The 13,454-nt window shown below is 31.7% G+C and overlaps 2 protein-coding genes across 2 annotated transcripts; both read left to right on the top strand.

Moving 5' to 3' along the window:
- Window positions 1-4,317: 4,317 nt before the first annotated feature.
- Window positions 4,318-9,218, top strand: LOC101245041 (stromal cell-derived factor 2-like protein). The gene is made up of 6 exons (XM_004235888.4): window positions 4,318-5,092; window positions 5,282-5,422; window positions 5,517-5,651; window positions 8,519-8,568; window positions 8,680-8,809; window positions 8,914-9,218. The coding sequence occupies exons 1-6, from the start codon at window positions 4,991-4,993 to the stop codon at window positions 8,998-9,000; spliced, it is 645 nt and encodes a 214-aa protein (XP_004235936.1). The 5' UTR covers window positions 4,318-4,990; the 3' UTR covers window positions 9,001-9,218.
- A 935-nt stretch (window positions 9,219-10,153) lies between these two features.
- Window positions 10,154-11,882, top strand: LOC101244756 (probable CCR4-associated factor 1 homolog 7). Its single transcript, XM_004235887.5, has 2 exons — window positions 10,154-10,685; window positions 10,782-11,882. Exon 2 carries the CDS (start codon window positions 10,915-10,917, stop codon window positions 11,737-11,739), a length of 825 nt encoding a protein of 274 aa, XP_004235935.1. The 5' UTR covers window positions 10,154-10,685; window positions 10,782-10,914; the 3' UTR covers window positions 11,740-11,882.
- The last annotated feature ends 1,572 nt before the right edge of the window (window positions 11,883-13,454 follow it).

Below are 13,454 nucleotides of genomic sequence, written 5' to 3' on the forward strand. Positions count from 1 at the left end.
ACTTAAAAGCTGATTTTCGACTTAGATGTTTGGCAATACTCAAAACAGTTTATTTTAAGTTAAAAAAAACTTATTTTAAGCCAAAAGTTAAAAGCTAGGGTAGGGGTGCTTTTTTTTTTTAGCTTATAAGCTGTTTTAAGTCGACCACATTTTTATCTTTTTGTGCTTAATATTTTTGTACAATCTCCAAATTACCCATATAACCCTAACATTTCTTTCTTCCATTTTTCCCTTTTCACGTTTGACATAACAACTTCAGCACTTTTATCCAAACGCATAACTGCTTATTTTAAAAATAAGTTTCAGCACTTTAAAAGTACTTTTCTAAAGCTACTTTTATTAAGCTCATCCAAACGGGCCCTTAGTACCCTCGACTTTTGTGGCTTTATTATTTTATATTTAAAATAAGTTTTTAAATATATTTTTTAACTAGTTTTTTAAAAAAAATTATTTAAATTTGGAAATACCAAGCTTTGTTCTTTAGTCAAACATATTCGATATATACGTAAATATGAACTGTACTGGAAAGTCTCACATCGGGGTTTAAGTGTTTTCTAACAAAGAGAACTAATTATTTACCCCATGAAACTCGAAATCTCTTCCTACTTTACACAATACTTGTTGATAGAGACAAAATTAGTTAAGCGGGCATAAATCTATAAAATAATTTTTATTTTTAAAGCAGACATGCACATATAATAAACTTTTTTATAATAAAGATTGCAAATTCAATTTTCCAGTACTCACTTGAATTTGCAAATGAGTTGCTATTATTGTAAATAAAAATGAAAATTCATGAATTTTAGTAGCTTGGTCTCTTGGCTTACTTGAGTTTTTATTTGGTTGATAAGAGTTTGATTTTACAAACTGTAATTTTCTTGTTATTTTTCCTTCCTCTATACCTTTTTTTTCACAAAAAAAAAATATATAGGTGGAAATGAGGGAGAGGCAGAAAAATTTGTGTTGAAATTGATTTTCTTCATCGTCATCATCGTCGTCCTAAATCTCCTTCATCTCCGCCGCAATGATTCTCGTTGTGTTAGAAATGAGAAGGGCTCATAACATCGTATATTATTATAATTGGAACAAAAAAGTTGAAAGTTGAAATACCAAAAATACCCTATATAGTTGAGTTACTACAATAATATCATTATATTATTATTATTGATTATTATTATTATTATTATTATTATTAAATAGTAATTTAAGTTCCATAACATAATACTTTTTACAAATACCACTAAAATGTTATCGTAATAATTTGAAGTGCATTTATGAGTATTCCTTTTGCTATTATCATTGAGTTGCATTAACAATTTTTCTTCTTAATTGCTGAATTTTGAGCACTTAAAACAATTACCGTTTTAAATTAAAAAAACTTAAACATGAGAGCGTATGAAGAGAGAGGTTAGAGCATATGGAGAGATTCATACAATATCAATATTTAATTGAAAAGAATACATGGTTAGATGTCACAATTTATTATTTTTCACTTTTTAATGACTTTAATTGCTAAACTTTCCAGCTTCTACAATTAAATACATTCATTCACAACCTTTTATATACACAATTTCTCTCTTTATAAGTTAAATAGAAAATATTAGTCCATTACACTTTATATTTTTCATTGGTCTTTTTTTTTCTTATTGATATATTGCTTTGTTTAATTAACTTCTTTCATTTATATGGAATATAGTGTTAGATATTTGACAATCTTGACAAAACATATAATTGAAATAGTAATTATTTTTTTTACCAATAAATATAGTGTATCCCACATGATTAAAATAAAAAGTTTTTATCAATACAATCAGAAATTTTTCAAATTCTATTGATCTTTGTAAGTTGCAACCTTAGTTGAATGTTTTACCAGAAACATCATTTTTACCCTTTAAATATTGTATAATGCATCAATTATTCTAAAAAAATTATATCATTTAGGTATTAAATAACATGAGATACACGTACAACATACGTGTTCGAGAACTAGTCTTTATATAGGAGGCAGTATTGATTAGGTTTTGAAAGTTATTGCACTTTTATTTATTTCTTCGGTCTAAATTTTAGTATAAATCTTTATTTCGTCCAAAATTTATCACAAATCTTTATTTCTTTCAAAATTTATTACAAATCTTTATTTCGTTCAAAATTTATTATGAACTTTTATTTCATCCAAATTTTATTACGAATCTTTATTTCGTCTAAATTTTATTATAAATTTTTATTTCGTCCAAAATTTATTACAAATCTCTATTTCGTCCAAGTTTTACTATAAACCTTTATTTCGATCAAATTTTATTACAAACTCTTTAAAAATTTGATTATTTGCTTCCAGTTTTTTACTAATATAACTTCTTCTTTTTTGTGAAATTACTTATTTGGATAAAAATTATTTTAAAGAAATACAAGGAATAAAATTTTTTATTTTGATCCAAGACGAAATGAGAGTTGATATTTCAATTTTTCTCATTTGTGGAGATAATGCACAAGTACCCCTCAACGTATACCCGCCGAGAGATACACTTATACTATACTAATGTCCTATTATCCCTAAACTTATTATAGTATAAATGTATCTCTATAATTTCGGACATAGGTTAAAGAGATATTTGTGCATTTTCCACTGATTTGTGATCATGTCATGGGACATAAATTCCATTTAACAATAAAATAACTTTTTCTGAGTAAAAAAATATTATTCACTTATAATATTTTTTAAACTATGTATTGCCTCTCAAATGTAAAAATTATTATTTTTCTCCGTTAAACTGTATTAAAGGTATACACTTTCTTCCTCAATTATTATTTGGTTGGATGAACTATTTTTGAAGAAACTTATTTTTCTTCTTTTAATTTCAATAATAAATAAGAGTAAAATTTCCATTTATTGAAAACTATATTGAATAGATTAAGTTTCCCATTTATATATACGCTATATGTGGAATCAATATCAACTCTATTTGAGTAGTTATGTTTTTCACAGTCGTCTTGAATTGAATTAAATGCACAAATTAGATTTATTAAATTTTAATATTTATATTTGATAAATAATTTTTTACTATTTTTTAAAATTAGGTGGATTCATACAAACAATTGAGGTAGGAGGTAAAATTTATATACACTATTATATTTTTGATTACATATATGAGACTACGTCAATATGTTATTGTAGATAATATTTATTTTTATATTGATCCACATAGTCATACAATATCTATTCATTATTTCTATTGTAAATATATAATTACATAAATATTATATAATTTATAAATAAGCTTTTGACTCTTTACTTCCCAGTATATATATCACAATGTGTATCAATATAGAAAAACAATTTAGTGAAAATACTATCCAATTGCTCCTCCTTAATTTTATATATATATATGTGTATATATATATATATATACACGGATGATATCAAGAAGAAACATGATGTGTTCGAGAGTTTGGTTGGATGGACTTAAAAGTTATTCAAATTGACTTAAAAGTTAATTTTTGATTTATTATAGTGTTTGACAATTATCATTAACTTATTTTAAGCCAAAAGCTAAAAGTTAGATGATGAGTGTTTTTTTTTTTCAACTTAAAAAGTCATTTTATGTTGATCAAGTATATTTCCTTTTTGTCCTTTAATTCTTTTATATATTTTTTAATTATTATATTGTTATTTATTATTGTTATTATTGTTTTTATTTTTGTTATTTTTATTATTACTATTATTATTATTAGTTTATTATTATTATTAATAATAATAATATTATTATCAATAATAATAATATTATTATTATTACTAATATTATTACTATTTTTATTATTATTATTATTATTATTTTTATTATTATTAATACTGTTATTACTATTATTATTATTATTATTTTTACTATCATTATTTTTATTTTTATTTTTATTATTATTATTTTTATCATTATTATAATTATAAAAAAATTGTGATCACAAAGAAATATGAGGATGATAGGAAATATTATTACTTATGGATGTAAAATATAAATTAGTTTTGTTTTAACTTTTTTAAGTATAAAAATCTTAAATTAATTAAATTTTTTTAACAGTTTTAAGGTTATTTTAGACATTTAATAAAAAAAATATTTATCAGCACTTATTTGTTAAACAAATTAATATTTTTTTCTTCAATTGAAACACTTTTATTCAAACACATAACTACTTATTTTAAAAATAAATGTCAGCACTTTTAAAAGTATTTTTTCAAACCTATTCAAACATATTTTAAGTGAAAAATATGGCTTAATTACTGGTTGATACCATAACAATATATACTCTAGATGCTTATGATTAATCAGGGATTTAGAAGCAATGATTCAATAATAAAAAAAGAAAGCAGTCGAGTAAATAATTCAGATCATAAATTTAATCAACAATAAATATATTAAATTTATGTTCTATTTGAATAAATTTTTTACCTAATTGATCTAGTTTGCAGTAGTTCTAAAAAAAATGTTATGTTTTTGCCGGTAAATTTCGGTAAGAAGCCATTTGGTCCGTATCGACCGGTTTAGTCTTCATTGACACGTATAGAACAACTATCGTGTTCCAATCAGAAGTAGCCAGGTCACCAAAAGTCCACGTGGAGAAAACTGATTTGCTCAGGCTGCTCCTCCAACGTGGAATCTGGAACGTAAAAAGCCTCCTGCATCCGAAGCCCAAGCCAAAAAGCCCACAGCGACCATCAAATATCATCGGAGATTGGAAAGTAGGAAATTGTTTGAAATTTCACATCCGAATCGGAACATCGTCGGAGCTCCATCGGGCATCCGCAAAGAGCTTCATCGTGGCTCCCTCAGGGTTACAACAACATCAAACTCTTACTAGAAGGAAATCAGCACCGCCGTCGACATTGAATCAAGCCGGTGCATCGGGCTCGAAGCGAATAGTGCTGAAAGAATCCTCATCCGAATCGGACCTTGATCTTCCATTTTGGCAAAGAACCTGGTTCATTGTTCTCTTACTTCTCATGGCGATTTCCTTCTTCGGCCTAGCGCTTTTTCTTTTTCTCACCCTGGACTCTGATTACATATCAACAACACCTGTCTCCGCTGCTTCCGAAGGCGTCCAGGTAATGAAACATACTTCCAATTAATTGTTATCGTTTGTTGTAAGCTTAATTGAGAATTGGAATCTGTTCTAACTTAGATTTTATTATCATATCTTGCGCGGTAGGATCTAAAGTGTGATAGAACCCAATGGTGATTAATAGTAGTTCTGGTTTAACCCTAAGGACACCAATCTGTTTATGTTTTCGTAGATTACATATGGATCCGCGATTAAGTTGATGCACGAGAAGACAAAGTTTCGGTTGCATTCCCATGATGTGCCATATGGTTCTGGCAGTGGGCAGCAATCAGTCACTGGATTTCCCGGCGTAGATGATGCTAACAGCTACTGGGTATGTTAGATGAATGTATTTAAGTATTACCTTCTTGCATTCACTTCAAAATGTGTTAAATTCATTAGCTGATTGATCTGTGGTTTCTCACTAGGCTGTTAGGAGCACCGACTCGTCCAAGCAAGGTGATCCTATAAAGAGTGGAAGCATCATCAGGCTGCAACATATAAAGACAAGAAGATGGTTACATAGCCATTTGCATGCTTCTCCCATATCAGGAAATATGGAGGTTTGTAGGATGGTTTAATTCTCTTTCTCAGTTACACCTTCTTAAATACTGTATTTCCACTTGAAAATTGTGAGCTCGATACTATCCCAAGGCAGATATAGTTTTACCAAGGAGTACATGAATTGACCTCCAAATGCTTTGGTTTAGCTGGACTAAAACATTTGGAGATCCAAAAGGGAGAATGCCCTGGATAAATTGTTGTGGAACTTCTAAAGTAACACAAAGTCATCTAGATAAATTCTCATTTTTGATGCAGTATAATTATGATTGTGCATTCACGATTACGTGAACATCTAGTTTCTCAAAGAGATTTTCCCTATGACTTGAGTGTTGTATGTTTTCATTTATCAGAGTTGACCTTTTCTTTGGTTTTGGTTGAGATGATGCCCATATATTGTTTTATGCAAACAGTTGTGTGGGGTGTATGTTATGAATTATGACATTCGGTACATCATTCTCTATTGAATAATAAAAGGGGACAAGCAGTTTCCCTACGTTGGTCTCTAACAAACATTGTAAAATATGCATTCTGGTTCCATTCTTAGTAAACATCAACTCTACGGGAGACAACCTTTATATCTTCTTAAGGTAGGGTAAGGTTTGCATACACACTATACACTACCCTCTCCAAACCCCAATTATGGGATTACAGTGGGTTTGTTGTTGTTGGTGTCTTAGTAACATCACCAAATCGATCTGAATTCTGATACATTTTTTGGTTGATGAATAACTAAGTCAATACATTATATTTAGTTGGTGTTGAACACCGAATATAGGCTTTCTTAGGCAAATGTGTCCATAATATATATAAAATTATAACTATTAACTTTCTAAAATTAAATATGATGAATTTTGGTAATAACTAGTCGTAGTTTGTTATTGCTGGAAAGCAAATTGGCAGCTTAATTACTTAAAAAAAAGAACAAAATATTGGCATCTCAGTTCACGGCAGGGGCAGAGCTGCACTACACTATACCAAGGGTGGTCAGCCGAACACCCTTAATTGAGTGAAATTTTGTAATTTAAGTTATATATTACACAACGAACACCCTTCGAATAATTGTGTACCATGGCTTAGTGGTCAAGGGTACTTTGAGTGGGTCAGTTGTTACGGGTGCGAATCCTCGCAGAAGCGATTAAATTCCCCCCCCCCCCCCAGTTTAAAGACAAAGTTTGATTGACAAGCTCTTAATTACATTTTGTTCTTTCCATATATTTATCTTTGTATCTTATTAAAGAAGCAAATTATTAAACAAGGTCCTTTATTGCTTAATACTTTCTAAATATTTGTCTTAATAAATTATTAAAAAGTAATTTAGAAAGATTTTACTCATTTTTTATATAAGATTTCATATCATAGAAGTACCATCTAAAACCCTTTGTGGTAGGTTAATGGTTTGGGCTTGAGACTTCTATGTTGGAGGTCTCAAGTTCGGAACCCTTTGCTCGTGAAAGCAAGGGGTTTGCGTTCATGGTCGAGCTCATCGCACCTCTTAAACAAGTTACCTCTCCGGTGTGGTTGTCGAGCTATTGCACAAGAGCGAGGGTTTTACCTTACCTTTGCGGGTTTCCCTTGTCATAAACAATAAAGAAGTACCATCTAAACATTTACTCTTACAAATATCCTTCTTTCCTACCTGCATATATCAAAAACTCAATGTGATTTTGAATGAGATGTAAGATACATCTTTCTTTTTTAATTTAAAATTTGAAATTTTAGTAATTAAGACTACACAAATCAAAGTCAATAAAGAAAAAGTAAGAAAATTAAATATACATTTTTTATGACAAGGAAACTCGCAGCCGCTACCCTTTGGGTACGCACAACGTAAAACCCCCGCTCTATGCAATAGCTCGCAAACCATATAGGAGAGATAACCTGCACTAGGCAAGCCTGATGCGACGAGCTCAACCCATAAGGCAAATCCCTTACTTTCGCTGGCAAAGGGTTTCGAACTTGAGACCTCTAACATGGAAGTCTCAAGCTCAAACCATTAGGCCACCCCGAAGAGTAAGAAAATTAAATATATAAATTAGTTACTCCTTATATCATTGAAGGGGAGCCTTGGAGTAATTGGTAAAGTTGCCTTCAAGGGACTACCTGACCAAGAGGTCACGATTTCAAGCCTTGGAAACAACCTCTGGTAGAAACGCAAGGTAAGGTTGCGTACAATAGGCCCTTGTGGTTGGGCCCTTCCTTGGATTTTGTGCATAGCAGGAGCTTTAGTACACTGGGCTGACCTTTTAATTAAGAGTTTTCTTTAATTATTTTTCTTTTTATAGGAACATCTGATAATGAAAAATGCAGTTCAATATAAATTTTAATTATAAGGAAGATGTTTATATTTGTGATTTCACCAATATATTATTAATTTTTATAAGTATAAATCTGAAAGTGCTTGACAAAATTTATTCAATTATTATATTTAAAATTTATCCATGTTTTTCACACCGCATGAAGTACAAATAATTTTACTAGTTCTATTTAAAATAAACTACGGTCGTCTAGGATACACCATGTTACAATTTTCCAATGAACTGAACTTATTTTTGATGACATAAGTGGATCCAATTAAAAGCATCAAAAAGAAGCAAAGAGTACATGACGATTGGAATGAGGAATTTCCGTTCACACAAGTGGTGGATGATAGCTATTAGCAAAAGAAAATATGTTTATGTGCTCTTATTCTTTTGGGCTGGGAGTGGAGTTGGCATATGATTTTTAGATGGCGTCAACATCAATAAACTGTAGTTTCTGATGTCAAAATCACATTGTTTTTGGTTGTATGTTATGATATCAACTGCTCTCTAATGTTGTTTTTTTCTAATGTTTTCGAGCTGAAATTAATTGGTTGACAATTTTGCAGGTCAGCTGCTTCGGTGATGACAAGGAATCTGATACAGGGGACTATTGGAGGTAAGGAGGCTGGATCAGTCTTTGGACACAATCTGACATGTGCTGCCTTCTTGGCTTTTTAGTAACCATCAGCTCTTTGTTTGATATGTTTCTTTTTTCTCCCCTTGGCAGACTTGAAATTGAGGGCAGTGGGAAAACTTGGAGGCAAGACCAAAGAATCAGGCTTCAACACGTGGACACTGGTGGTTATCTCCACAGTCATGACAAGAAATACACCCGAATTGCTGGAGGTCAGCAAGAGGTGAGCTCAAGATTGTATTGACATCGTGATAGTTCCAAATATAATAGTTATCCCATCTTCTGCTACCTTGATAGCCTTAAAATCTCCATCTATGCATGTTGCAGGTTTGCGGTGTTAAAGAAAAACGTCCAGATAATGTTTGGTTGGCAGCAGAGGGTGTCTACTTCCCAGTTACTGAAAAAAGCAAGTAAAGATTGTTGATAACAGTATGTTAGCTGAATTTTATCTGTAGAGACATATTAGTTACTAATGTACCAAAACCTTTTCTAGTACTTTGAGCTGTTGTTAGCATTTTCACTGTTGCAAATGGTAACAATTGGTTGATAATTCTTCGCTGCTCGGTTTCCTTGTTACTTCCCTCAGGTGAGGATGATTCTGGTTCAATTATAAAGAAATAGTTAAAATGTTAGCCATTCTTCTAATTTCATAGCACTTCTGAATCAGTGTTATATTGTAGTTATATAGTTTCCATATTAAGAATAAAGCTTGCATTGCTTATGTCATGGAATGTAATTCTGATAACTGGGATATTATAATGCAACAAGATCATAAACATGACATATTCATGGAATGATTCCTTTGCTGTTGTGCTAACAACATACACATAAAAATGTACATAATTTAGCATGAACGAAAGGTTCTATTATAAACAATCTTTCTTCTTTTAAAATAGGAATAGATAAAGTATGAATACATTTTATCTTTTTTCAAATCTCATTTTATAGGACTATACCAAATATATTGTTATTGTATAATTTATCTTCGATATAACACGTTTAAGAAGATTATGAGGTGTTGTGCCTTGCTATTTTATCATCCATGAGTCACAATTGACTAGTACAATACATCGTTTCTAACCCATGAGGACAAGACTCGTGTTGCCTACTAATTGAATTGCCAATTTTTGGAGATATTTTATATGCTCTTAATAATTTTGATTACTCTTTCTTTTTCCTAAATTATTTTTTATTCTAATCATGTAGACAATTCATATGCAGTTTATATGATGTGTCATAAAGGAACACCGAACATGCAATGCACCTCTTCTGGGGAACACACTAATATACCTTCTTTATTAGGTAAAATATCAGTTATTTTGAAACAAAATAAAAATAAAGAAACGCATTTATTTTTAAAATAGAAAAAGTACTGTTAAATCTTTTCCTTAAATGATTTTGCTAAAAATTGATTAAATAGCCCTTGATGTATGGTGAAGAATGCGATAACATTCGGAATTTCTTTTACTATTTTTATCGATTATCAAATTGTGATTAATTATTATTATTACAACGCATGTTTATTTTTAGTAAAATCCACACATTTCGCCCCTTTTCTCTTTCTCCTACATAAAACCACATTCCCCACTCTTCATCCCTCGGAAAACCCAAAAACATTCGTAGTCCAAAAAAGTCCAAAAAAAAAAATAAAAACAAAAACCCTTCAGCCCCAAAAGAAAAATAAAAGGACCATTCAACAAATTGTCCTTCAATTTTTTATATTCCACAGAATATTCTAGAAATAGAAAATTAACTAAATTAGTCCGAAAAATATTTATTATATATTTGTAGCTTTGGAGTTGTGAGGAGGTGGACAAGAAGGGAGGGCCCCATCTCTTTTTCTCCCTCTAGAGCGTAGCATTAAAAAAAAAAACCAAAAAAAAGCAAAAAACAAAAAAAAATCCAAAAACAAAAAGAAAGTTTTTTGATTGTGCCCTAAAAGTTCATATTCTTATCCTTCTTCGCCGCCTCATTTGGTTTCTGTTCAAACCCTAATATTTCAAGTCGATTTATCTCTGCTGATTAATGTTTCGGAGTTGTTGGATCCGTTTCAATCATCATTCATGGTTGAAAGTTTGAATTTTTATTCATATTGAAAGGTAAATTTTGAAGATTTGATGGTTGTATGGTTGTTTTAGTTGAATTTTTATTGATTTCGTTGGGCTGATTCAGTTCGTTTTCACCTCATTTTGCAGATCTGATTTTGATTAGAGGGATTCGAAGAGATCCGTTTGTATTCATTCCGGCGATTCAGCATTTGCTTGATCGGAATTGGTGAAGATAGATTTTTCATTTGATTGAACGTACTTTTTTTTGGCAAAAGCGAAAATGTCGATTTTGCCAAAAACTGATTCAATCCACATTCGAGAGGTTTGGTTTGACAATCTGGAGGAAGAGTTCGCATTGATGCGTGAAATAGTCGATGATTTTCCGTTTGTTGCCATGGATACGGAGTTTCCCGGAGTGGTAATCCGGCCGGTCGGGAATTTTAAGAACAGCAACGATTACCATTACCAAACGCTCAAGGATAACGTGGATATGTTGAAGTTGATTCAGTTAGGGCTGACCTTTTCAGATGAGAATGGCAACTTGCCTAAGTGTGGAACCGACAAATACTGTATTTGGCAATTCAATTTCCGTGAATTCAACCCTAACGAGGATGTTTTTGCGAATGATTCAATTGAGTTGTTGCGCCAAAGCGGCATTGATTTCAAGATGAACAATGAAAAAGGTATTGATGCCAAACACTTTGCAGAGCTTTTGATGTCGTCAGGGATTGTGCTGAACGATAGTGTTTCTTGGGTTACTTTTCACAGTGGGTATGATTTCGGATACCTCTTGAAGGTTTTGACTTGCCAGGATTTGCCTGAAACACAAGCAGGTTTCTTTACTTTGATCAATGTGTACTTTCCTGTCATTTTCGACATCAAGCACTTGATGAAGTTCTGCAACAGCCTTCATGGTGGGTTGAACAAGCTCGCCGAGCTGTTGGAGGTTGAGAGGGTTGGTATTTGTCATCAGGCGGGTTCAGATAGCTTGCTCACTGCTTGTACATTTAGGAAGTTGAAAGAAAACTTCTTTAGCGGTTCACTGGACAAGTATGCCGGTGTCTTGTATGGTCTAGGTGTTGAAAATGGGCAGAGTACCCATTAAAGAAAAAATATAAATGAAAAAAAAAACTTTAAAGGATAGATGTCTATTACTTGTGTGATGTAAGGATCCACAATTCCGATGTGTACTTTTGGTAAAAAAATTGTGGTTATTTATAATATCCACCTTAATTTGGTTTGATACAACTCTTTCTTCATCCTTATTGTTTTGGTGTTACTGCTCATTGTTTTGCTCCAGGATGAGAAAGGTATCATTGCTGAAGCTTTCATATGTAGGCATTAGCTTGTAGCTTCCAGGTTTGTTCTGATTCTTTTCCTCCGTTTTTTCATTGAGCTATCGGGGGGAAGCATATGCTAGGATAGAATTGTTGTACATCAAGAAATAGTTTCATGCTGTTTTGACATGTTTGATTGGAGTTGAAAACAAATGGTGCTTCTATGATTGTCATCCTCACCCGTGGAAAGAAATGATTATCCTTAATCAAGGTTTTCTGGTCTAACTAAACGTAGGTTACAACATTATTTACAACTCATAAGAGGCTTATGTTTAGTTACTATGTTTTTGGGATTATCTCTAGCCATGTACTCTTCAAAGGATTTTCCCCAATTTTAGCAAAGAATGAAAAGAGAGATGTGGAGAGCCTCTGGATAACCTCTTCCCTTTACTTAATTGGAGCTAGTTGCAGTTTAGAACTATAAACCTTGTTCTTACTGACATCTTATTGTTTTAGCATGTGTTACTTGTCCTGTATATGACATATAGAGGTGGTTGGCATTTTGCATCGCTCTGGAAGAACGGGAATCTCTGTTTTCTGACTACTGCCATGCCTTGCATTATTGGTTTTCCTTTTTCTTGTACTGGTTGTGGAATGATTCTATGTTGGGGGAGGATCTGGGCTCACTGAGCTATGGCTGTTATATTTTTGTTGTAGTTTTTTGTTTGACCTGTTATGAAATAACTCTCGGTTCGCCATAGTTGTCTTCTGTTGTGATTTAATAGTTCTTGTTAGAATAGGATTGTGTATACCTAACAATTCTAATTTACAGTTACTTCAGATTAAGGAAGTTTGTTGAGCGGCTGATATATTCTCTTGAAAGATCAGTTGATTCTGATGATATTTTTTTGGACTCTCGGCTATAAAGCTTCAAATGAATTTGGTTGTTGGAGCTTGAATTAATAGTGTGAGTTTTAGGTAAACATTAAATTAAGAGTAAGGTAAAAGAAGAGAAGATGTGGAAAGAAGATCTGTGAACTTGTTATTGAAAAATAGAGGAGATGACCTATATGTTGCTGGCTTGAAAAATCATCATGGTAAAAATTTGGTTTTCTAGTTTTGTATTATAGCATGTAACTGACATGTCTGATCTTGTGAATCAAAAGATGCCAGTACCTGCTGCTATGTGTTTTTTTATCTGTTTCTGCGCAAGCTTGTCATTCAAGTCTTTGTGAACTGCAAATTTTACAGTTGTAATTTATTTCTGATGTTCCAACTTGGGTCGATTAACGAAAGCGCAAATACTTATTACCCTTATGATATAAGATATTTGCCTCAGATCCAAAAAGTTGGTTTACTTTCTGATATCATGTTTGGAGCTGATCCACTGTTGAACTTTTTTGGGTAAAGCTGAAGTAAATACTTGGAGAAGGATTTGACATTGGAAGAGCCAATATCTCAAATTTTCGTTTGAGCTTCTCTGCTTTGTTTAGTCTGTAAACATTGTTGACCAGTAGAGTGATGATAAGGAGACTAGAAAACA

The sequence above is a fragment of the Solanum lycopersicum genome, chromosome 3, assembly GCF_036512215.1.
Source record: "Solanum lycopersicum chromosome 3, SLM_r2.1".
NCBI classification, from domain to species: Eukaryota; Viridiplantae; Streptophyta; class Magnoliopsida; order Solanales; family Solanaceae; genus Solanum; species Solanum lycopersicum.